General features: G+C 40.1%; 1 protein-coding gene across 4 annotated transcripts; it reads left to right on the forward strand.

The window, feature by feature from the left end:
- The first annotated feature begins 801 nt into the window (after positions 1 to 801).
- hook3 (hook microtubule-tethering protein 3) lies at positions 802 to 24,427 on the forward strand. Of its 4 annotated transcripts, none has more exons than XM_047569470.1 (25): positions 802 to 984; positions 7,832 to 7,917; positions 8,082 to 8,154; positions 8,358 to 8,408; positions 8,585 to 8,717; positions 8,840 to 8,907; positions 9,006 to 9,068; positions 9,248 to 9,331; positions 10,198 to 10,260; positions 11,734 to 11,897; positions 12,017 to 12,157; positions 13,149 to 13,236; positions 13,406 to 13,519; positions 13,674 to 13,784; positions 14,040 to 14,124; positions 14,201 to 14,270; positions 15,890 to 16,030; positions 16,303 to 16,390; positions 18,016 to 18,050; positions 18,212 to 18,294; positions 18,425 to 18,525; positions 18,598 to 18,702; positions 19,072 to 19,143; positions 19,568 to 19,704; positions 19,872 to 24,427. In XM_047569470.1, exons 1-25 carry the CDS (start codon positions 928 to 930, stop codon positions 19,882 to 19,884), a joined length of 2,226 nt encoding a protein of 741 aa, XP_047425426.1. In that variant the 5' UTR covers positions 802 to 927; the 3' UTR covers positions 19,885 to 24,427. The 4 variants fall into 4 exon arrangements, with proteins under 4 accessions (XP_047425426.1, XP_047425425.1, XP_047425427.1 ...); XM_047569469.1 differs by having other exon boundaries at positions 21,205 to 24,427; XM_047569471.1 differs by lacking the exon at positions 10,198 to 10,260 and having other exon boundaries at positions 803 to 984; positions 21,205 to 24,427.

Raw genomic sequence — 24,427 nt, forward strand, 5'->3', positions numbered from 1 at the left:
GCTATTTGGTGGAATCTGCATCAAAGTTCACAATATATTCTGGTCAGAATAATGGAAGCATGTCAATACAACATAATACAGTTCAATAGTACTGTAACCCGCAGCCTCCAAATGGAAAACACAGCTGAATCAATAGCTTTCTGAGTTATTTTTTATATTTTAGTGAAATGCTGAATACCACAACTTTCATGAGGCTAGGATTTAGTTCAGGACTGTTTTTGAATGCATTTGATTTTGCTAGTGTTCCTAAGGAACTGGAAAGTGATTGTATTTGTGGGGAAAAGAAGTGTGATATGATGCCAGGATTGAACACCCCATGAAACGATGACATCCAATGAATCAATCTAGTAATCAGCCATTTTCACTGATGAATTACATAACACGTTGCCAGGCTTTCTGTGGTGTATTGAGGGTCACAGTGTTTTATGATGTGACAAATTGATCCAAGCATATTCATATTTGCGTATTTTTGCATTAGTGAATCACTATTCCCATCCTGGCTGCGACATCCATATTATTGACTGAGTGCATATTGACATTGAATGAGTGTTATTTGATTTGCATTTAATTGCAATAATTGCATATTGTAAGCATGATTATGACTTCAGAACTGCACCCTCATAGTCATAGTAATACAGATAACATATCGAGTCGTGGAAAAGTTTGTTCCTATATTCGTAGACATTTTCCTTTGAAAGCAACTGCAGACCCCGCCCACCCAGCCCGCCTCTGGTAGACGCCGCACTGTAGACCCAACTCACCAGTCAACGGATTGCGAGAGAGAGAGAGAGAGAGAGAGAGCGATAGAGAGAGAGAGAGAGAGAGAGAGAGAGAGAGAGAGAGAGAGATCTCGGGACGGAGTGTATGAAGCTGACTGTTAAGTTTAGGCTCTCTTCGGCCCGTAAAGTCAGTCCACGTTAGCTAACGATGAGCACGTCCGAGTCCTTGGACCGAATGGAACTCTGTGAAAGCCTTTTAACATGGGTGAGTGGTCAATTTACAGTTTTTTACTCGCTGACAGACAGTAGTTCCCCGGCGACGCCAGCTAGCCTACGGGGCTAACGCTAGCTGGCGGAGCTAACGGTGGAAACGTTAGCTGGCTGGAGGAAGATGACACGGACCGTCTCTCATCGGTTCCGTTTGCAGGCCAGCTGTTTACTCGCGTAGCTGCTGATGTGGTGCTTGCTAGCCACCAGAAAAACAATTCACCGTGGTGTCAGGGTCGTTTTAATTCCAGCTCTGTAGGCTCGGGCTTTCTGCCTGACGTTAGCTCGGGTTTACTGGGATACACGTCTGCGGGTTGTTGTAAAGGAAGAACCGGACGGCAGAGACGTTGGCCTCGCTATGTGGTTTACCGAGGCTTTTTTTTCTTCTGGAAGGAACATGGGACGGATCGGTGTCGGCTTTCAGACTGAGCTCCTGTTGTTGTCGTGTAGTATAGCTTAACTTATCATTATGTTCGCATTTCCTCCCCCCATCCCTTCCTCTGATCAAAAAATACCGAATACGGGCTGACTTCCTGTGCTGGGATTTGTACCGTTAACTTACCCTCAACCCTCCCAGCCAAAGCCAGACGCCAGATATTTTAAGCTAACGAGCGAAAAAGGAGAGACCGCAGAATCACGTGCTGCCGATTGACCCTTGTTTACATTGTTGACAGAAGTGTCCTAACTCTGTGTCTGGAGATGGGATCGTGCTGATCCGATCTTTGGAAATCGATAATGTGTTTTGAAACCTCCTTAATCTGAAGAAGGGACGGGCGGTGAATTGACTTAACATTGCTGAAGACTTGTATACAAGGAAGGTGAAACAGTTCACTTAGTTATGGGGCCACATCCAGCCCAGTTTGATCGCAAGAGGGACGGACCAGTAACATAACATCATAATAATCTGTAGGTACAAACTACAACTCCAGACCTTGTCCAATTGTTTTAGGACCAAGAAGAAGAAGTCATTTACAGGAATGTTTACATTTAATACATTTCTGTTTAAATATATATTAAGAAAAAATAAGTGTAATTTGGGCACAGTGTATGTGTGACACCTGTGATCTCACTGAAAAGCAGTCATCGCAAAGCATTACGCAGGTGTGATGGTTTGGCTGGGCTTGGCGTATAATGGATGCTCGTCATAAAAAAAACTAACATGTTGCAACACTGCACTACTGGCATACATGTCAGTAGTCCTCTAATAAAGCGCCATGGTTTTAATAGAGTTTGGCGAAGGCATGCTTCCTGACATAGCCGTGTGCTTCCTGACATGACGTCCTACCTGGACACTAAGCTTAGGTCGGCTCGGCCTCAGATGGTTCATCTTGAAGAGGCTGTAAAACCAAAACACCCAGGAAGGCCACAGTGTCCAGAAGCATGTGTCCCTTGGGATAAATAAAGTATCTACCTGTCTATATATCCATCTATCCAAGATTTTCAGAATACCATTATTTCACGTCATGTCAGGTTTAAAGATATTTAGTACTATTAACCAAGACTGTATTGACTGTTGTGTTCTGTCTTGTCTTGATTAATAAAAATGAGCTTTCAGGGCTGACGTCACTAACAATCATGTCGCTAGCAAACATTCCCCACATACCTGTTACATCACTGAGGGTGACTGTTTATCGTTCGGATGCCACAGCTGATTTCCTCAATAGTTTCACTTACGATTCATAATGTGCCAATTTGATTCAATACAATATCAATTCACTTTGAGATATTTCAGTTTCCGTCTATTGGGCCCACGTTTTTTTACGTGGTTCTTTCCTTTGTTTCTCCGATAGTTTTTGAAGGCCTGACCGTGCCCTCAGAATTGTACCTTGAGTCATGTTTTGGTTTTCCCTCGTGCATACACTAATCTGGTTGCATGGTCTCATGAGACTAGTCATTCAAAACCACTCACGCAAGACCGCAGCAAGATTTCTAACTAGTGATTGAAGGAAATGGCATATACTTAAAAAGCTGATCCAAGCATTTTATGAGTTTATATCCAATCTTTCAAATGGACATTGACTTAAATTAGAAAATAGATTTTTTTGTGTAAACACAAAGTAGTGAAGTGGTAGTGTTAAGGTAGATGTTTCTTGTTTAGGCCGGTCCAACAGGATGGCCCAGTATATCTAATCGTAAGGGACGGTGCCAGATTGCGCAAGTGATAAGATGATGTCCCACGATTACTGGACATATTTTCTCTGTTAGCCATAGGAACATTGCGCACTTTGAATATTTTACTTGGCGGCACTCCACATCAATTAACCTGCAACACAATTTTCACTTTAATTGCATTACTCAGAAATGCTTTGGTATCAAACAGACTTAACATAGAGAAATTCAAATGTGCTTTTTCATTTTAAGGTCACAGGGATATTGGCTGTGGCATCGCGGTCATTACAGTACAAGAACTTCAGGTTAATAAATGATTATTAAATAATAATAAATCAATAGATACAGTGAGAACTGGAACTGAGTGGCCCATGTTTGTGTTGACGAGAATAAATATAGATCAACAATTACTTTTACTTTGAAATCACTGCAACGCAGAAAAGGTACAAGACATCTGAGTAGATGGCGCATATAGGAGGCAGAAGGACGGAGACTTTTTATGTTAGTCTGGCTGCTGAAAGACAATTTTCTTGCTGTCTGAAGCCCTGCTTGGTGTGCAAGAAAATGATCAATCTCAACAGAGTGGTTCTATAGATGTTATTATTTGCATGTATTATCTTATAATTAGTTATGAGTTTGCATAGTGAATTTTTTATATATATATATATAATATATGGTTAACATTAAACCTGTATCTAACCTGAATCAATGTTGGTAGTTGTCCACCTCTATCCTCTTCACACTTGATCATGTCCACGATGAGTTCATTTTGAGGACACAGCAGCAGCTAATTTGTTTTGGTCTAGTAACTTGTACGCATAGCTTTACAGAATGTTGTGATGAACAGCTTCCGTTAATAAACTAAGCTTCTCTTCAGCAGTCTTATCTGCCCTGCAGATTGTTGTTGATGATGTGATAAAAGAAACGTGAACATGAGCAAATCTTTAAACTGCATTGTTAAGCCTGGCAGTCTTAAGCCATGATGAAGGGAATAGAGAAAATACTATCCTGTTAGATACAGGAGTGGTTGTTGACCTGCATTTACTCTGCGGTCAGTGCTTCAAGGTTCCACGATTAGTATAATCATAATGAGCAGATTGGGAAGTGATCCAGATGACACAGAGGACATGGATCAGCCCAGAGCTATCTGTGAAAAGGTCCTATTACAATTGAAACAACAAAGCAAAACTCAAATGCCAAGCGGTAGGCTTTTTCCATTTTACATCTCGCTCAATCTGTGCATTCAAACACACAAATATTTTCACGACATTGTTGTCATCTAGAATGAATAAACTATGACCAAACTGATAAGCATGTATTCAGTAGATGCCAGCTCTGTAGTACAGCATGTTGCTCTTCTTAGCTTCCTATCCTCACAGCTGATCGTATCTCTTCCAGTGTCCCAGTCTTTTGCAGTCACAGAACATATGTGCCTGCTAACCGTTGCAGTGTTTTGTGTTGAGATGTTGTCTTCGGCCTTAAGTCCTACCCCACTAGCAAACATTTTACAATGACATTGGTTTCAGTCTTATCACTCCAATACATCACAGTAAATTATAACTATACTATTTGTTACCTGGCTTGGGACTATAGATCTAAATAATCAATTTTTCTAAAAAAAAAAAAATGCTTGTCAACATCTATTTTTGTGTTGATGTTGTTCATTAATATTAATTTTCCATATTTGGAAGTAAAGTTTGCAAATAATCCCGTCATAACTGGAAGGAAGGACAAACACATCTACTGTCAACAAACAGTACGATCCGTGGATTTTGTTTTGTTTTTGTTTTTTTATGGGAAATGTGAATACTAAACCAATTACTTTTATATTTGTGCCTGTTTGGCATTCATTGTGTAAATTATCATCATATACAAACATAAATTGCGGGGTTACCAGATAGCTTGTGCCTGGACAATGTCCCACATTACAGCCCACCTGCTCTGCTCTACAATGGACATGGCATGCTTTCCTTAAAATTCTGTTGTCTGGCTATATATATATGTATATATATATATATACACACACACACACACACACACACACACACACACACACACACACACTACAGTTTTGTAGGTGTGACAAGCTCAAAGTCACACATGTGACACACACGTGGCTATGGGACCCATTGTTGCTTCCAAACAATAGTTTAGGATGTTTAACAAAAAAGCAGCAGCCTAGTGAAAAAGGAACGAAAACACTGCCGGTCAACAACACGGACCATTGTTGATGGACTGAAGGTGTATTCGTCCAACACTTTAACTCATCCACATTACACAAATAGTTGTTGACATATTTTCAGCTCGGCATCAAGCGCTCGACATACTACATGTCAGTGGCTTTAGATTCAGCTCCTTTGCACAAATACCTCCACAGCCTTTTGACAGCTGCCGGCTGTTTGTCATGCCGTTTGTTAGTTGTCTTTAGTGCAACTCACTCTGTGTTTTCTTTCCCTTCACATCTTTCCTGTGAAGGGAAATGATGTACGGCGATTGTTGGTTTGGAACAAAAACTCTGCATGAAACCACGTCATATTGTGTTTCTGTTCCCTTTCCGACTGTGCCACTTTAAAAGGAAATAGATTAATCTCATCGTGTTGCTTTCCCTGCTACTTTATCCATTGTGATGTTTCAAGAGGCTGTTGTTTGTGGTGTCATCTCATTTGTTAATGTTGTGTATTGCCAGTAGCATCTAAAAGAGGAAGTCTGCAAGTAACTGACACAAGTAACTATACAAGATGATAGAACACCAGGAAAGAGCGTAATCTTGATTGAGCTTTATTATGAAATTACCAGGAGTGTTTAACTGAACTGGTAGATTATTGAGAAAACACGGTGGGCAAATGAAGCAGGTAAGAGGTTCTGTTGTTCTGTGTCGGCTCTGGGCCACTGGCTGGCTTTAGGCATTAACTACCTATTACCCACTAATACACAGAGAAACAAGCTTATTGCAGGATAATTGACAAGGCAGTCACTAGAAAAGTAAAACCATGCAACTATTTGGTCCCTAAAGGTCAAACCAGCTTAAAAGCTAATAGAAAACTGTCGATTTAGATGATCTGTGTTCATCTATCAGTGGGTGTTATGTTCAGTGTCATGTTGTCCTCATACCATCTGTGTACACTGTGTTCAGTGCGGAGTCTCTTCTCGTCTTCTTTTCTGCTGATGCTAGGTTTATATGTGGCTTCATAAAATACTCCTCAATATCCAGTGCTCATAAAGAATAAATCAACTAAACAAATCCGTGATTTCACTTCATTTCATATTGTTTACTCTTGTTCAGAGTAGATAGTGCTGATAGTACAGCACAGAAGTCTGTGATGGTGTTGTTTTTTCACTGTGACTATTTTTAGAAAGTTGTGCATATAGTTGTACATGTAGTAGTCACACAGTAAAAAGCTCAGGTAACAACAAGTAAATCTCCCTAGAGATAAAAACAAGAGCTTTGATTGGATTTTTTTCTATCTATGTAAATATATTTAAGTCTCACTTGAAGCCCTCAGCTCAGTATCTCATGTGGGTAAAAGATAAGCCTTTCATCAATGATTTAAACCTGTATCCTAGCCGATGGGGAGGATTTGGTGTATCTGTTGAAATTCTGGTTGTGGTGAATTGCTGACTAAAGGCTTAAGAGCTGCATGTTGTGTTTGAGCCACGTAGTGGAAACAGAAATACAGCCGGCACTTCAACCTCGTCGTTTTCTTCCTGTTTGAATTCCAGCATTCCTACTCCCGGTCTCTCCTCCTCCTTTGGCGTATGAGCTGCTGGCATGTAGACTGAAGAATATCACTTCTGTCTGGACAGCAGACTTTCTGCCTGGAGGACACTATTTGAGAAGAAAGACATGTCAAGCGAGGCATTTTGAAAGGAAGAAAAAGATCAGAAAAGAATTACAAAGTAATGATGTAACATGGTAATAAAACTGAGCGGTGATGACAAGCAATGCATTTAGTCTCGTGCCTGTATATCTGTATAGTAGCTGTCTGCAGGTTAACAACGATTAGCCTGCCATTTTACAGAGATACTCCCAAAGCAGTGAACAAACCAACCTTTTTTTTTTTTTACCATCTGCTGATCTTTTAGTTCGATGCATCCTGATGCTGACTAAACCCTTTTTTTTTTACCTTCACTTCCTTCTGATCACTGAACATGATGTGTCTGGGCCAAAATTTGCACTTGAACAGAGGCGTGGAGTATGGGCCTCTCCCGAATCATGTTGTTCACTAAGTCGACACTTTTTCTCATTCCAGATTATCACGTTATTCAGAAAATACTTGACTGGCCAAGGTGAAGCTGTGTGTCGGCTTTAGCCTGATTTTTGTCACTTCCGTTTCTCCTCTCTTCCTCTCAATGTCCTCTGCTACCAATTAAACATTCTCAATTGGCTGCAGAGCCACCAGCAGGGGTCCGATAAGTACCAACAGTGCAGAGCACGCTGTAAAAACTCAGGACTGTTAGCTTGGTGAACCTAAGACCTAACTCTATGTTTAGTGAAACTGACTATGGGCCATTGGAATGAATGTTGGCAGGTAAAGAGCAATGCTTCCACCTACCTGATTAACTTTTCTAGAGAAGGACATGACCCCAAACTCTCAGCCGTTAACGATACTAGTAAACCAGTTTGAAACTAGAATGTTTCAAATTAACTGTGCTGTAACTCACTAACTGCTTCCCAGTTGGGTGGTTTTATGTTTTGCGCAACTCTCACGCAGCACATGTCTCTGTTTGTCGTTCAGATCCAGACATTTGGAGTAGAGGCTCCATGCAAGACAGTAGAAGACTTGACCAGCGGTGTCGTCATGGCCCAAGCTCTGCAGAAAATGTAAGTCTTTTTATCATGAATGTTGGTGTATGAGAAAATTCACAATGTTTTTTTTTTTAGTGGCATTTTGGTGATTTCTGCCAACCCTCTCGTTTGTTTCTTGCTGGTCCACCAAAAACAAACGTGACACTAAACCTGGTCTTTTGTCTGTCTGAATTTTCTAGAGATATAGTGTATTTCAATGATGCGTGGATTAGTAGAATCAAGCCAGAGGTTGGGGACAACTGGAGGTTAAAGGTGAGGATCACTTCACTCTCTTATTTTAAATGGTTGTGGTTTAGATCTTTGTAATGATGTAGGTCTTTTCTGATGATTCACTTGACATTTTGTAAATGTTTTTTGTGTTGGTTAGTAATAGATAAGCAATCGTAACGTCTCACTTTGCTTATTTTTTAATATTCTGAGGAAACATCTTGACATTTAAATTCTCTCCTTTTCAGGTCAGCAATCTAAAGAAGATCTTAAAAGGCATCCTAGACTATAATCAGGAGGTAAGAAGTTTAAAATCATTCTGTTGCTGGTAAAGTGATGTTGTGCCTGCTTACTTGACACAAAATACTTTTAGCTTGACACAGGTCATGTTCCTCTAGTTTTCATGTTGTGAAATGTTTGTATGTCACTATATTACATTTTTGAAAGCATTAAAACGTCTTCCCTTCGTGTCTAGATCTTAGGCCAGCACATTAATGACTTCACACTACCAGATGTTAATCTTATTGGAGAACACTCTGACGCAGCAGAACTTGGGAGGATGTTGCAACTTTTGTTGGGCTGCGCCGTCAACTGTGAACAGAAACAAGGTGCATATCGCATTCTGTGTGTGCTTAATAACTGTGTCCCGTGAGCTCATTGCATTACAAACTGATTCAGAGAGAGTGGAATTTTCCTCATCATTTTATCTCTCTCTCTGTGTGATCTCTAGAATACATCCAAACCATCATGATGATGGAGGAGTCGGTGCAGCACGTTGTCATGACAGCCATCCAAGAGGTAGATTGTCTGTTTAAACCCATTACTCTTAACAAGAATAAAGTAATCAATATAATACAGGGTTCCGATTATTACAACATATTTCTGTGTTTCTGCAGCTGATGAGCAAAGAGACTCCGGTCACGGGAGGAAATGATTCATACGTGGATCTAGACAGACAGGTATGAAGACCTTCAAGCCCCACAGTGTTGTGCCTTTTGAAATTACTTCATCTTTTTTGCTCCTGCGTTTTGGCCACAACATGCCCGTGTAATGTGAATGATTGTTTCTGTGGTCTTATTCATGCAGATAAGAAATCAAAGGAAACCTGTTTAATTTGTTTTCCTGTTTTTTTTTTCAGCTGAAGAAGACCGTTGAGGACCTGAATGATGCTTTGGCTACCAAGGAAGAGATCTCCCAGAGGTGTCGTGAGCTTGACATGCAGGTTGGTGTGATGCAGTTCGTACGCCCCATGATTTAAAGTCTTTCTCAGCTCATTTTATATACTGTAGCACAGTGTTGAGTTACTCTATCGCACGTCTGAATGCCTGCCGGTGGATTAGCTATTACTATGCCCATTCCCCACTGTGGGATAAATAAAGGATTACCTTATCTTAGAGTCTCTGTATAACTGAACATTCTTATGAGCTTATGGGCCATTTGTTTTTTTGTTTTTCATTTAAAGACTGTGAGTTTCTTCAAAATATTTGTTTTGTATTATACCTTATCTGAATATCATTATCTAGGAAAATGCCTGAAAGTATATTTCCTGTCCCTGCATTCAGATGTATAATTTGAACTGTTAGTCAACAGTTGGTAATGAGTAGTAATATATATTTAATGGCTGAATTAAGACAACGTATCAACTTTTATATGAAATGAATAAATTCATGAAACCTATGTAGACAAATGAAATCCTGTGTTAAGTAATAACTCGATACAAAACACAGATACTTATCTCATGTCCAATCTTGAATCAAAAATTTTACTTTTGCTTTAGACTTTCACATATATTTTGGATTACACTTTAAAAGCAGCTCCAGTTTTTTGAGTTAACCTTTAATATACTGGATAATTATAGTGGATCAAACTAGCTGATCCTGTTTCTACCTTATGGACCTCTCCTGCACTGACTTAAGACGTAAGAGGTCTATGTCCGTCTTCATAAAAGGAGATCACAATGAGACAAGATCATTGCCAAAAAAAAAAAAATTGGAGCTGTAGTTTAAAGAGTCACTTGCTCTCTTCTGCTACTGAATCCCTTTCCTCTTATTTCTTTACTTTTTCAATACTGTGTGCCTTGCTTTAAAGGCTCTCCATGTCCAAGAAGAGCGTGATAGACTGAGGTTAGAGTTTAATGAGCTAGAGGAGAGGGTAAATGCACACTTTCTTTTCTTACTATCTCTTTCTGCTGTCCATGGTTGTGTGGTGTGTCAAATAGCCCTGGATTCTTTTCCGGTCTGCTTGCATCAGATTCCCCTTCTCCAAACTGTGTGTGCATGTTACACGTTGGTGCACAAGTGTTTGTGCACACGTATACACATGGTCCTCTTGGGGCACACCAGGCACAACTGCAGTTTTGTCTGGGTGTGTCAGATGTCATCCCTTCACTAACAGTCCTCTGTGTTTTTTTACCTTGGTGTGTTTCATGCTTTCCTACAGCAACAGTAGACAGCAAGGGAAAGAGGTTGGCAATTGAAACTAAACTAGGAAGGCTTCTGTTCCAGGAAGAAATGTTGAATATTTGAAAAAATGTCCACACATACAGTTTTGTTCATATTTTTAAAGATTTAAAAAAATAAAATGTATACTAAGAACGTTTCCCTAGGATTTATTCCAAGCCTGTTGGATAGCTTTCATCAGCAAGCTGTCAGCTAAACTGATTAGTCTTGCATGTAATGAATCTAAATGCCTCTAGTAAATAAGTATTTTATTAGGAAACCCTTTGAGAGCAGCTGATTCCCAACTTGTTTCCTGCCTTCAGAGCTGTCCCGTTCACATCTGTGATGTGATAAAGGCTTGTTGCCATGAGAGAATTTTCACACTGCTGCAAGTTCTCCCAGAATGCTTTCACAAAGCAATGTTACCAGCATTTAAAGGGCATACATTTTAGGCACTGATGTGTTCATCAATCTAAAAAATCAATTAACTACTACTACACAGTTGCATTGAAACAATATCTCTTGCTCTGTGATTCAGATGGCATTAAATGATATTCCTATCACTTGCTATTTATTGAAATCATTGTTTTGGATTGGATGTTTCAGTGTAACCTTATTGACTGGATCCAAATTCTAAAAATATTGTGGTTAGAATTGGCTTTACGTTGGCCAGTTATGTTGACATTTTTACAAGAAAACTGCTTATTAATGTCACTGGGATATTGGTTTGTTAATTTAAAGTCAGTTTTCGTTCTTGTCGAGGGACACAGAGATTAATTAATTTATAAACTTTTACACGTTCTAGAAAACAGCCACCAGCTTCTGCTTTGCTTCATGTGGAGTTTGATTCCCCGTCTTTTAAACCGAGAAGACAACATCAACCCATATGCAGCCCTCTTTGCTATGTTGGAGTTTGTTGACTTGCCTTGTTGAAGTGTGTTTGATGTGTGCTTGCCAAAGTTGATGCTGCAGTTTACCTAAAAAACAGATAGATTTAATAATTTTCCTTCTAATTTGTTTTCATTTTCTGCATCTCTTCATCTTCTTGACATCCTTTCCATCTATTTTCCTCCACACCCTATTTGCTACTTTCTCCTGCCTTTTCCATTTCCTGTCTTCTGCCCCCACCTCTCTTCTCCGTGTGTCCTATTCTTCCCCCTCTTCTTCAACACCTTCCCTCCCCCAGGTGGCAGCCCTTCAAGAGGAGAAGAGCAGCTTGCTAGCAGAAAACCAGGTCCTGATGGAGAGACTTAACCAGTCTGACTCCATAGAGGACATAAACAGTCCTGCTGGACGCAGACATCTCCAGCTGCAGACACAACTGGAGCAACTACAGGAAGAAACTTTCAGGTGTGGAGCTGCAGAACAGACAGAAAGTGTGTCACACGTGAAGTTAGAGTTGAACTGACCGACGCCGATGCTAAAAATCTTCAGGTTTGATGATAATTATTGTTTCTGACTCCGTCCAGGCTGGAGGCCGCAAAAGATGACTATCGGATCCGTTGTGAAGAGCTTGAAAAAGAACTTTTGGATGTGAAGTCCCAGAATGAAGAGCTTACCTCATTGGCTGATGAAGCCCAGACACTAAAGGATGAGATGGATGTCCTCAGGTAAGGACTATGAGAGGAGAACCGAGAAGGATGAACACTGGTGGCAGCTTGGTAATCTTGAAATAATAGTTAAAGATTCAAGAAGTTTGTTTTCATATACACACCAAAGGTTACACTGGGCAATGATGATTCCTCCTCTGCAAATTTACACAATAAATAACTTGGCTAAACTAAAGGAAATGAACTTAGCTCTAAGCATAGAAAATAAAAAATAAATGAAATGAGCAAGCACAAAAAGGTAGAGTGTAGTTTGGATGTAAGGTGCAATTAGTTGTCCAATAATGTCTCAGTGGTAGGACATTCAGAATATTTAAATAAATATTGTTTAGGTTTGTACAAGCATGTTTGATATGTGCAAATGTCACACTGTCAGTTCCACAGTGACTCAGTGTCCAGACGGACAGTGGATAGAAACAGCTTTTTAGTCTGGTTGTCCTTGTTTTCACTCTCCTGTAGCGTCTGTCAGAGGGCCAGAGTGTACACAGGGTGTGCTGTGGGTGGGCGCGGCCCTCGATGACGTTGCGTGTCCTCTTTGTGACCCGGGTTTTGTTAATGTCCTGTAGTGGCGGGAAAGCAGCTCTACAGATGAAGTGAGCCTTTTTAACGACACGCTGAAGAGCTTCCTGTCCAGAGTGGTGCAGTTCCCATACCACAGTTTGGATACTCCAGTGTGCATTTGTAAAAGCTGTGAGAAGTAGAGGATAATCCAATTAGGAAGAAGAGTCTCTGTTGAACCTTCTTGATGTGTAATGGGGCATGATGATTTCTCCTCTTTCTTAGGTCGATGATCATGTCCTTAGTCTTCTCTGCGTTTAAGGAGAGATTATCTTCCTGGCATTTGAAAAGCGATTGTCTTCCACTGAAGACCAGATGGATATGAAATGTAGTCATAAATCAGAGATGATGAGAGATTTCCAAAACCGTGTGCCCCTACTTTCTTTTTTTTTAATATAAGCTCGTAAAATGAAATCTTCCGATGTTTCCCTCCCAGGCATTCCTCAGACAAAGTGTCAAAACTGGAGGGCACAGTTGAACACTACAAGAAGAAGCTGGAGGACATGGGGCTTCTCAGGAGACAGGTAGACAGTCATGCATAATCATAATAGATGGAGCTACTTACTATATATGTATTGCTACTACTAGAAGAACTCACTGGGTGACTACTTTGTATCTGGTAAGCTTGTATGTCCACACATGCCAAGTCTAAATGCACAGTTGAAACTTACACTTTGTGTTGCTGTTTTCTAGAATAAGCTTTTGGAAGAGAAGAACACCGTGTTAATGGAGACCAACGTCAGTTTAGAGGAAGAGCTCCGAAAGGCGAACGCAACCAAGGGTCAGCTGGAGACTTACAAGAGACAGGTACGTGACCAAAGGGCATATCGTTTACACTTCTCCTGGACTGTGCGATGTAATCTAACTCTTTCAGATATACTGTTACTCTCACACGTGTATATATTTATGTATTTATTTTGAGACATAATGTCTTCTCTTTGACTGTCCTCTTTCCACACAGGTAGTGGAACTTCAGAACAGACTGTCAGAAGAGTCCAAAAAGGCTGACAAGATGGAGTTTGAGTATAAGCGGGTCAAAGAGAAAGTGGATTCTCTACAAAAAGAAAAAGATGTATGTGCATTTCATATGAGTAATATAAAGACTGACTATGGGATGGATCTGAAAGTTTTTTTTTTCTGGGGAAATACATTTTTTGTAAAACTGGAATAGCCCAATTTTGTTATTTTTGCATGAGTTAGAATACAAACAACTGGACAAATGGACTAAAAATTCTGTTACTGTTCAGCACTTGGTATATCTTCACTACAGATCTTTCACCTTCTATTTGGCTCATTCACTCATTTTTAATTGCATCTCTCTTTGCAGCGTATGCGGACCGAAAGAGACTCACTCAAGGAGACCATCGAGGAACTACATTGCGTCCAAGCTCAAGAGGGACAGCTTACATCAGGTAAGGAGATGCCTTGGTGGCTAAATATGAGCGGCCGGAGCTACCGTGTACTGACATGTGCTATTCGTTCTTCCAGGTTTGTTTCCAATGGTCAGCAACGATGGCACTGATTCGCTGGCTGCAGAGATCACTACCCCAGAGATCCGGTATGTCACTGTATGCTTTTAGTCGTAGATATAGTCCATCAACCATATCTTTCATGGATTAATGCTCAAGAAATATCACAGCAAAGTACATAAACAAATATTTCAAAGAAGATTTGTGTTGCGTGTGGGAGGATGTACCAGATATGTTTTTTTTTCTGAAAAAAAAAACATGTGCTCACTCGATACAACATCAACCATGCAAATGTCACACCCCGCTTTTAAAGTGATACACATACACATGTCCCATCCAGTCTTGAAGGATTAATGGGTCTTATTCCAAGATTTCAGATAGTACAGTCTCTCTGTGATGTTGTTACGGACTCATAGCCAGATGGTTTCCAGCCCGGTCCATGTGCTCCTCCTGCTGTTTTAAGGCAGATGAGTTTGGCCCTGAAGGAGCTCTCCCTCTGTAGAGTTACGTAATAGTTATGTGAGTTACATCAGCCTGACAGCAGCTTTCATAGAGGACTGCACAACATGCCTGAAATATTTTTCAGTGCTTGTGAACTTTGTGAAAAAAAAAAAAAAAAAAAAGGTGGATTAACACTGAAATCCAAATCTTCTAAAAGCTGCTTTTGGGTGGAATAATGGCTTAGTTAACTAAGTCCAGGCATTCCTTTAACCTCTAAAGGGCAGTGTAATAAAAAAAATGTTGCCTCAAGGTGTCCTCATATCCTTTGAAGATAAAAGTAAGATGTTGCAATAGTTGTGTTTCATGTCAGTTTATCTCTTCTGCTTGTCCGTCCAGCGCTAACCTGTTACTTTTATGAGCAGCGTCTGGGATTGATCTTCACTTGTCAAATGTATCATAATTATAAAACGGCGAGAACAACAGCTGGAAATGCAGTTATTCCTGCAGCGCCTCCTTTTCCTTCCCTCTCTTAACGTTCACTAGCCAGCAGCTGTGAGTTAGTCTGGAAACATTTAGCCAGATCTCCAGCTGGAAAGGAATGAGCAGCCACGCCCTGTGAAGGCAGGACTCACGAGACTCCTGACAGCAGACAGAGAGATACGACAAAGCTCCCAACCTGTTTTTACACCTGCTGTTTTAGTGTTTACATGAGTAGAAATCTCTGGGATTCCTCGTATTTGTTCTTATATAGGAAATGAAATACACTAGTAGTTCAACCCTTTTCATGCCGACTGCATTTAATCTAAATTACATTACAATGTTTTTCTTATCATTGGGAAACCATCTCTAAAAAGGCAGTGCTTGTGTGAAATCTCTCTAGACAGTAGCTTCACTGGGATAGTCAAACTTTATTAGTAGTACTTTTTGCTTCACACTGTTTTGGTATTACAGATTTGGAGCACATCAGTAATACGAGGGTTAATAGTAAATTACTTGATGCGAACTTGCTTCTGTTTGTGTTTTGGTAGCAAACAAGTATGTCAATTCAAAGCTGGTCTTTTTACTCCAGTGCTCTAGGTTTGTCAGGCAGCAGTGTAGCACTTTTCAAAATGTATCCCTCTTTATCCATCATAATGTGATGAAAACAAATTTAGGAATGAGCGTATTCAGAGGTTTTTGAGTACGGGTGTAGAACTGCCAGCTGAATGCGGTCAAGCATCAGATTAATTTGTTGCTAACATTTGATTCTCAACATGTGTTTCTACAGAGAACATTTGATTCGTCTTCAGCATGAGAACAAGATGCTGAAGTTGGCCCAGGAGGGATCAGACAATGAGAAGATTGCCCTGTTGCAAAGTCTGCTGGAGGATGCCAACAGAAGAAAGAACGAACTGGAGACGGAGAACAGGTCAGCTTACAGCATAGCCGCTTCGTTACTCTTTTCCCATTTACTCTGTTGACCTGATAGATTTGAGCCACATGTTCACTCCTGTGTTGAAATGTGGATCAGTCTCTCATTTCCTTCTTGACAAAGATTTCTTTGTCTGTACTGGCATTTCTGTCAATGTCCATTTAGCCAGCAGGTCTGGTATTCATCTACCACTGTGTACTTTACATTTTCCTCATTGCTGCGTCAAGAGCTATGTTGTCCAACTGGTCCTTTGTGTGCTTGTTATCTAGGTTAATCAATCAGCGCTTGATGGAGGAACAGAGCCAGGTAGAGGAGCTACAGAAGAATCTTCAAGAACAAGGTTCTATAGCAGATGACGTAAGTAAATAATTGTCTCTGACAGAGTCATAGTCACTCAACTTAAACTCATCATGGCATACTTTCAAGACTGTTGTTTACAAGTAACACTTTTGATTTAATTTAGGTGTAAATGTATTTCTCATACGGTTAGTTGAATTATGCGGCTGCGCAACATCAGTGAAGTTAAATGCAAGATCATCAGCAAATAAGCGACATAAATGTCTTCTAGTTTGCATTTAATCCTGAAATCAAAATTGATGAATACAAATTTTCATCACCGTCTTCTCTGTTCCTGTCTCCTGCTTCCTGGTATGAGACAATTAATGTGCAATCATGTTGATGCTTATTTTAAAAAACATGTTTTCACTGGGGGTTTAGGTTCCATTCTTGTCTGTAGATTAAACATCCCATAACCAGCTTTATCGGTCTTGCTTTAACCATCTGTCTTTTCACTCATAGATCCAGTTCAGTTTATAGCATGTAGGTGATAATTAGAAAATGGGAAACCGTCTTTCTCCACGAATTATAACCTTTTATGAAGTTGGGGCTCAGCACTGCTGCAGTCATCTCTGTAAGGGGGAGATTTTAGGGGAAAAGATGTAAAACACAACATACACATTTGGCAAGTCTGTGATTCTTGCCGTTCAGTAAAGACAAACTTGTCCGTTTTCTTTTCAAACAACGCTCCACTGTCAGACTATAGTAAGTATGTCTTTGTGATTCTGTCTTTTAGACTTTGTGCTTTCAAAGATCTGGCGATTGATTTGAACATTGTAGAAGAAGAAAAAAAGAACGTAGTGCTAGTGTAATGCATTTTAGAGGATAAAACAAGAACTCCTCTCCTGTTAGGTCCCTGTTTCCTCTTCTAACTCCATGCTGTAGCTAATCTCTGAAATATTCTCATGCGTAAATCTGCATTTCTCCTTGCTAGACACTAGAGGGTGACAGAGTAATAGATTTACATTATCCCACTTCCTGTCTTGTTCCTCTCCAGGGCAACAGAAAATCTTGTCCCATCCTGTTCCCATGTTTTTCTCTGTAGTGTAGAAACTCTGTCCTTTGTCCTGTAGTCCACTATCCTGTAATCTGTATACCGCCACTGTCTTCTTTTCATCTGGGCATTGTTGTGCCTGCACATGCATCGCTGCACTGGTCAGTCACCTGTTCAGTGTAGACAGAAGAGAATGAAGAAGACAACATAACAACACGCATCATATTCAAAATAAACAAATGCCATTTACTCATATTAGAATTACCTGCGATGAATCAGTCGTTGTTAGACCCCAGTCAAAAAAAATCTCACAGACTCATAGAATTTCAAGGTCAACCTCCACTAGACACTATGAGGACTGGCAACGACTAGAAATCTGATTCATTGATGTGGGAGTTTATCATCACCTACACTAGGCTTGAGGTCAGCAGAATTCAGACCATCAGTTTCGATCAAATATTTGACGATGATTCAATCTTTCAGATGTAGTATCTGATGCGATTTCTATAAATAATCAGTTCTCCACTTCCCTCTGCTGGATATTGACAGAACTGAGCAGAACTGTTTATTCAGGAAGTGTGTTTCAACTCCTTGTTTAATTTAAGGTTGCGTGTTGGTTGTAAAACATCGTTTGCATTTGTCTTTTTTTCAGTCTTCCATTCTGAAGAAGAAATATGAGGAGCACATGTAAGTTATTTTCTGACCCACGTTTTCCTATCTCAGGATTCTATTTAACTTGATGCCAAGATAGTGTCTGTGTTCTTACATTTAAACCTGGACTTCTGTGAGAAATTTTAGACAAATTATTACGTCGCATTTTTATCGTGTGTTTTGTTTCTTTCTCTCAGGGAAAAACTACGAGAACTGAACAACGAGTTGTTAAAGAAAAACGCTGTCATCGACGAAATGGAACCTAAATACACCGCCAGCTGTGAGTTTGGAACGAATTCTTTTTGTCTAAAGTCTGTTGACATTCATCAACCCACTTTATTACAATCAGAAGCAAGTATTCCACTGTAGCCATAGTAAAGAAAAAAGCTAAATTTGCCTTCTGCCTTCAGCCCAACGAGTGGATGAGCTGGAAGAGGCGTTGAAGAAAAAAGATGAAGACATGAAACAGATGGAGGAAAGATACAAGAAATACCTTGAAAAAGCCAAGAGTGTGAGTATACGTCGGTATAAAAGGGTCGACATGTCAACAAGAAAACACGTGACGTGAATCCGTCCTTTACAGGTGATCCGGACGCTGGACCCCAAGCAGAACCAGGGTTCTGGTCCAGAGGTCCAGGCCCTGAAAAACCAGCTGCAGGAGAAGGAGAGGATGTTACACTCACTGGAGGTAACCAGGCTGTCACTTAGGAGTAATAAGATGCATGTCTGTGGCAACACAATGACAATATGAGGACAACGCTAAGGGGTTGAACTTTCAAATTTAATTCATGAATTGCTGATGCTTTTCAGCACCAATGGATCAGACCGCAACCAGAGACGTCTCATTTAAACACTTCCATGTTTTGTGCTTTGAATTGTGCTTTACATCTGAATTAGTTATCCAGTGGAATTCTGAAGGAGGAGAAAGTTCCCTTCAGAATAACCACAGCATACGCAGATAGGTGATATATTTGTCCCATCTGTTCTAACAGTGCTGTGGTTTAGGAAATTCTTGCGTCGCCTAAGTTTTATGTGGCTTAATGTTTCATCCAAACAGAAAGAAATGGACAAGACAAAGAGCCAGAGAGACCACGAGGAGAAACTGATTGTGTCAGCCTGGTACAATATGGTAAGAAAGACTTATGCAGCCTGAAACTGAAAATTTTTTTAGGGGGGGTTTAACAAGGAAGTATAGTTGAGATTTATCTTTTTACATATATAAATATATATATAGTTTTCATAGTATATGGGAAGTATTTGATTTGCCCTAAAACATTTGTTGTAAGAAATCAGACATTTTAACCACTAGAGGGCAGCATAGACTTTTTAATAACCTCAACACACAGTATTGGCTCGTGACATATTTGATCAGTCGGTGATCAATCTTACATCAGCACTAATTTAGCAAATTTGAGAAAATGCATCATGATTAGCGGTAGACTGTCAGCAGCGACGATTTGTGCTCCTGCATAAACACTGGAATCGTTACAGTCTCAGTGACCCGATGATTATCTGTAAGAGCATTAAGATGTATCCTTTCTATCTTTTCTCAGGGCATGTCCATGCAGAAGAAGGCGGCTGAAGACCGACTCGCCAACACTGGCTCTGGTCAGTCCTTCCTGGCCCGGCAGAGACAAGCAACCAGCACACGCCGCTCCTACCCAGGCCACGTCCAGCCAGCTACCGCAAGGTAGATGGCAGTAGGCACGAAATATCGCGACAAACTACCTTACAAATCCCCTTGAACTGTCATCTGTGGGCCTATTTTGAGGCGCATGATTTCCATTCATTTCTAATGGAAGTTCTTGTTTTCCTACGTTCTGCCTATTGATTTCCCTTTTTTTTTGTCTCGATCAGATCCATGCGGTAGAGATGCCAGTCAAGCCTCTCCAAATCTTTCACCACTATTTTTCCTGACTAAGCATACTTTACCTTGACTCCTGTGATGCAAGGCTTCTACCTTTTTCAAACCTCAGCACATTTGATAGGGTCTGACTAAATCACTCCAAACATCCTCCCTCTCAACCTTCCTGAACCTGTACTCTGTGGCAAGCGTTTGCCACGCAGGTAATCTGGACCCCGGAGTTCAGAAGAATCACACCTTCATGACGCGTTACTGTCATTTTTTTGATACGAGGAACCGCTCTACCTGTTCATGCAGTATTTATGCACATCTCTACCTGTGATAACGTTCAGTTCGGTTCTTGACTGGAGTTGGCCGATTGTCTGTCCTCTTGTCATCTGCTCTAACTCTTCAGGCGTGAAAACCGTTTCCATTTACATGTGTCGAAGTTTAAATTTGATTACATCTGACTTTAAATGAATCTTATACAAAAAACATAGGACATTGTATTATCACATGTAAATGTTTGATTTGTTGCTATATGAGTGATCTAAATGAATGATTTTTACTGGGACTACGTGTTTTGAAAATGTTGGCTGGTGACGGAGCAGCAATAATTTAGAGTTTAGTTTGGTTTCCCAGGTAATGTCTTCAGATTTTCTTTCAGAAGGTGCAATCCATCATGAGATAGATTTTCAAGCTTTCATTTGTGCAGTCGCACATAATGGTGTACAGTGTTTTTTCTCTCTTAAAGAACAGAGTCGCCATCAAGCAAAACCGCTTGGTTTTAACTTTACCAGCATTGCAAAGTTGTGTCAGACAACACCCTATGTGCCATAGTCTTAGATTTAAATGTCCTACCACAGTAATCAGTCAATAACTACACCCCTGCGATACTACAGACTCCCCCTTCCCATCGCATAACTTAGCCATGAGCTTTTTGCCAAGATGTAGATCCTGTGTGGTTGAAAGAAATTTTCTTTGAAGATTGTCTTTAACACCACGAAGTTGACAATAAGATGGCGTTTATTCAATGCTGCACATTCATGCGGACTTACTTTTTCCTCTAAATTTGAACTTGCTAGCATAGTATAAGAAGGGTGTTCTGATAAGCGTTACACAGGATCGCCTTGACGTTTAAAACCTCGAATAGATCTGCTTGCCTCAGCTCATTCATTATTCGTGTCATTCCCTTTACGCTGTCTTTGTTTAAGGCATGTCACGAACTGTGTGTTATTAACCTTGAAATTAACATTTCTCTCTGTTAAAACGAGGGACAGATTGTTGGTTCTTCGGCTCACGAGCCCCGCCATCTGACCGCCACTTCTCTTTCTCCTCCCTCAACAGCAATGTCACTGCATGACCTGCACACCCGTGACCTTCCCGGGCCTCGTGTGGCCTGGCCTTTTCTGTGGCCCGTACTGACCCCTGGCCGGGCTAGGCTGAGGCACGCAATGCATGAACCTACCTGCCTGCGTACTGTTTGCATGACCTTGCATTGACTCGAAGCCTGCGAATAACCAGCAGCATGAGCACTAACAAGCCTCTGCAGCGTCATGCAATATAACCTCCAGTCAAGCCGAAGGAGGAGTGGGTACGGAAGAGATAACCCTCACCTTCCTTTCTCCAATTAATTTCTTCTCCACCCTTCCTGCTCCTTTCCCCTCGTCCTTAAACTGTTTGGTATCGTCTCCGTCTCCTCTTCTCCCTCCCTCCCTTTTACTCGTCATGGATATGCCTGCTTGTGCTTCCACACTGCGTCAAGTCTGTTACAGTTCAGCCTGTGTTACAAACACCCGGGAAGGGAGAATGAACGAATATTACAGTATTGTTTGTCAATCCACCAGTTGATTTCCTCGCGCACAAGCGTGCGCGACCTAACGTTGTCTGGCTGTTTCAGGATACCTCAATGACAAATTTCCACATGCAGTGTCTGTTTTAGTTACATGGTTTGGAGGAATGAGGTAATATTTGAGAGGTGTAGCCTGAAAATCGGTCCGCGTAACAAAAAGGAGTCCCCCTCCCCTTTAAGCTTCTACAGTAAGTATTTATGTCTAACTTCTCCTCAACTTGCTAGGTTGCATCATAGAACTGCTTTTACCTCAAGTATTGAACTGAGCAAGTGTTGGGCTAACAGAGCGCTTATGGGGCTACACTGTGGTGCCCCGTAGGTCTATGGACAGATTGCAATAGGAGCACAAGATGGTAAAATAAGTGTTTTTAAGGAATAGCAATGTTACAGGTTTTATACAGGATAAAAGCCCCCATTAAGCCTGCTTTCCATTTCTCCTCAGCGTAGGGTCTACTTCTTGATCAAATACACATTTAATACAAATGTATGCAGTCTTTTTTAATGTCGACCATATTGTCTGTGTTATTTGAGCAAATAACATGTGGTCTGCAAACCAAATGCTCCGTGTGTTTTGTCATAAGGTTAATAGTCAAAAAATGAATGGTAATTCTGATCAGACAACCAAATAAAAAAAAAAGAATATAAGTAACGGCGCAGTACGTCAGCCCACGCAGGTTAATGTATTGTCTATTCATTTATACTGAAAGGACTAATCATTTGATAAATGTGTAAAGGGAAAAAGTTGCAATAATCTAAACCGATCCTGTTGCCCACGAACCATTCGCACAGCTTTTTCGCGTTACAGTGTCAGTGTTTTGTTAACAGGGTTTTACAATTTTTGGCATTAACTGACTCCTTTAACGTGCAGTGTTACCCAAGGGGCAGATTCTAAGCATCAGTCATAGGGAAACTTTAACCTCGCTGTAAGTCATATGTATATTTTATGTCAGTTTTTTTAAATAAATGTCTTATTTAAATTGTATTTCCTAAGCCTGTTTAAGTTATGTTGGCAAAAGGCAGGGAGAAGGATGAAAAACACACTTGGACCTGAGGATATGCATATTACAGACATAAATGCATACATATATTAAAGTGAGAGAGATGATTGAATCCTCCAGTTTAGTGCCTTTGTTGAAAATATGTAAAAACCCTCTCTAGTCTTTTTGCGATTAAAGGCAGGCTGTTGTTTGCTTTAAATTGATCTACATGGTAGATTTCTTGATTCAAAAAAAATTACATGGGCTTAATGAGGGCTTTTCCTCTCAATTTTTAACCTATTTTACTTACTGTTAATTGTGTAATCTTAGTTTAACCCATGCCGTGCATTTTTATCCTAATGGCTTATTTATTCTTTTGCCGCTTGTATAGTAGTGTTAACATTTTTTTTTTTTATTAGTATTATTATATCCCCACTTATACTGTTACATTGGATGTGATGTTTCCAGACACATCAAAATACAGTTAAATAAATGTCTTATGCAACAAAAGGAGGAGAGAAGGTTTGTATTAGTGGAGCGAGACAGGTCAAGTCAAGTGCAAGGTTACATTTACCTCCATTTATTCAGCAGGAGGAGAATCACTGTGCTAAGAAATGGCCGTGAACGTTTTTTAAACTAAAAAGCACATTTTACACATTTAAGTCTCAGTGAATGGTTGGTGAATTTACCCTGACTCTACAAATGATATTTTCTAATGTTTAGAGCCGGCAACAAAACTCTGGACCAGAATAAATTTCTTTACCAAGTAGTGAAATAACATCGGTTGTATAACTTCAGTAATTCAGCAAAGTTAAGAGTTGGTGGCATGTCTCGTCCAGGTCCATGTGATTCAGAATTTCATCACCGCTATCCATTAAAATTGACAGTACATAGAATTAATTTAACCGTCCGTCCCCATGCCATGCTTTGGTAAGAAATCTGTATATAATGGAACATATACACATTGTGGTTGACCTGTTGAAAAGTATATCAGGGATGTGGGGAAAGATTTTTGTTTTTAATACTTAAGACCATATAGTTTTGGTCCCTGTTACCACCATCAAATCACCCACTGTGGTTTTATTTGTCTGTCTACATCCTTTAGTTTCACCTGATTTCAGAATTTGGGGCCTTTTTTTTTTTTTTTTTAAGACCTTATCAGTACCAATTTGTAGTCAATAAAAAAGGAAATACAATATTGAAGTATAAATCCCTCCTCCTTATTTATGTTTTCAGATCAAAAGTCTGAATGAGAATTGCAGTAACCCTTATAAAACTGGCATAATGTTGTGTATGTCTTTACATGCCTAAGCTACACTGACTACCCAGTGTTCCCTAGTGTTACTTGACAGCTACCCACTCATCGTGGCAGTCGAAATGTATTTGATCAAATAAACATCACTAAGCTGTTAACAGGTCAGAATCATAATGCGTGCAGTGTTTGCTGTATTTTTTTTTTTTTTTTTACTCATTGGAAAAAATGTTTCTTTACATATTGACGTAGCAAATAGCCTTCCATTTGCCAAGTTTTATATTGCTTGTATACAGCCACACTGTACATACAGTATGTACCAGTGGGATAGGAAGTGTCTGAATATTTTGAGAATGAGAACATAAAGGTCGTGTCTAGTTAGGTGGATTTCATATAGCATCTGTCCAATGAGGACTTACTGATGAACATGTGCTTCCTACACTGTAAAACTTGGAAATTACATTGTAAATAAAGCTTGTATAAAACAGG

The sequence above is a fragment of the Mugil cephalus genome, chromosome 19, assembly GCF_022458985.1.
Source record: "Mugil cephalus isolate CIBA_MC_2020 chromosome 19, CIBA_Mcephalus_1.1, whole genome shotgun sequence".
NCBI classification, from domain to species: domain Eukaryota; kingdom Metazoa; phylum Chordata; class Actinopteri; order Mugiliformes; family Mugilidae; genus Mugil; species Mugil cephalus.

Excerpts from the sequence above, each read along its gene's own strand:
- hook3 (XM_047569469.1), top strand. The coding sequence starts at position 928 with ATGAGCACGTCCGAGTCCTTGGACCGAATGGAACTCTGTGAAAGCCTT. Across the intron at positions 8,409-8,584 it reads TCCTAGACTATAATCAGGAG|ATCTTAGGCCAGCACATTAA; the intron begins GTAAGAAGTTTA and ends CTTCGTGTCTAG. Across the intron at positions 18,526-18,597 it reads ACCTTGAAAAAGCCAAGAGT|GTGATCCGGACGCTGGACCC; the intron begins GTGAGTATACGT and ends CGTCCTTTACAG.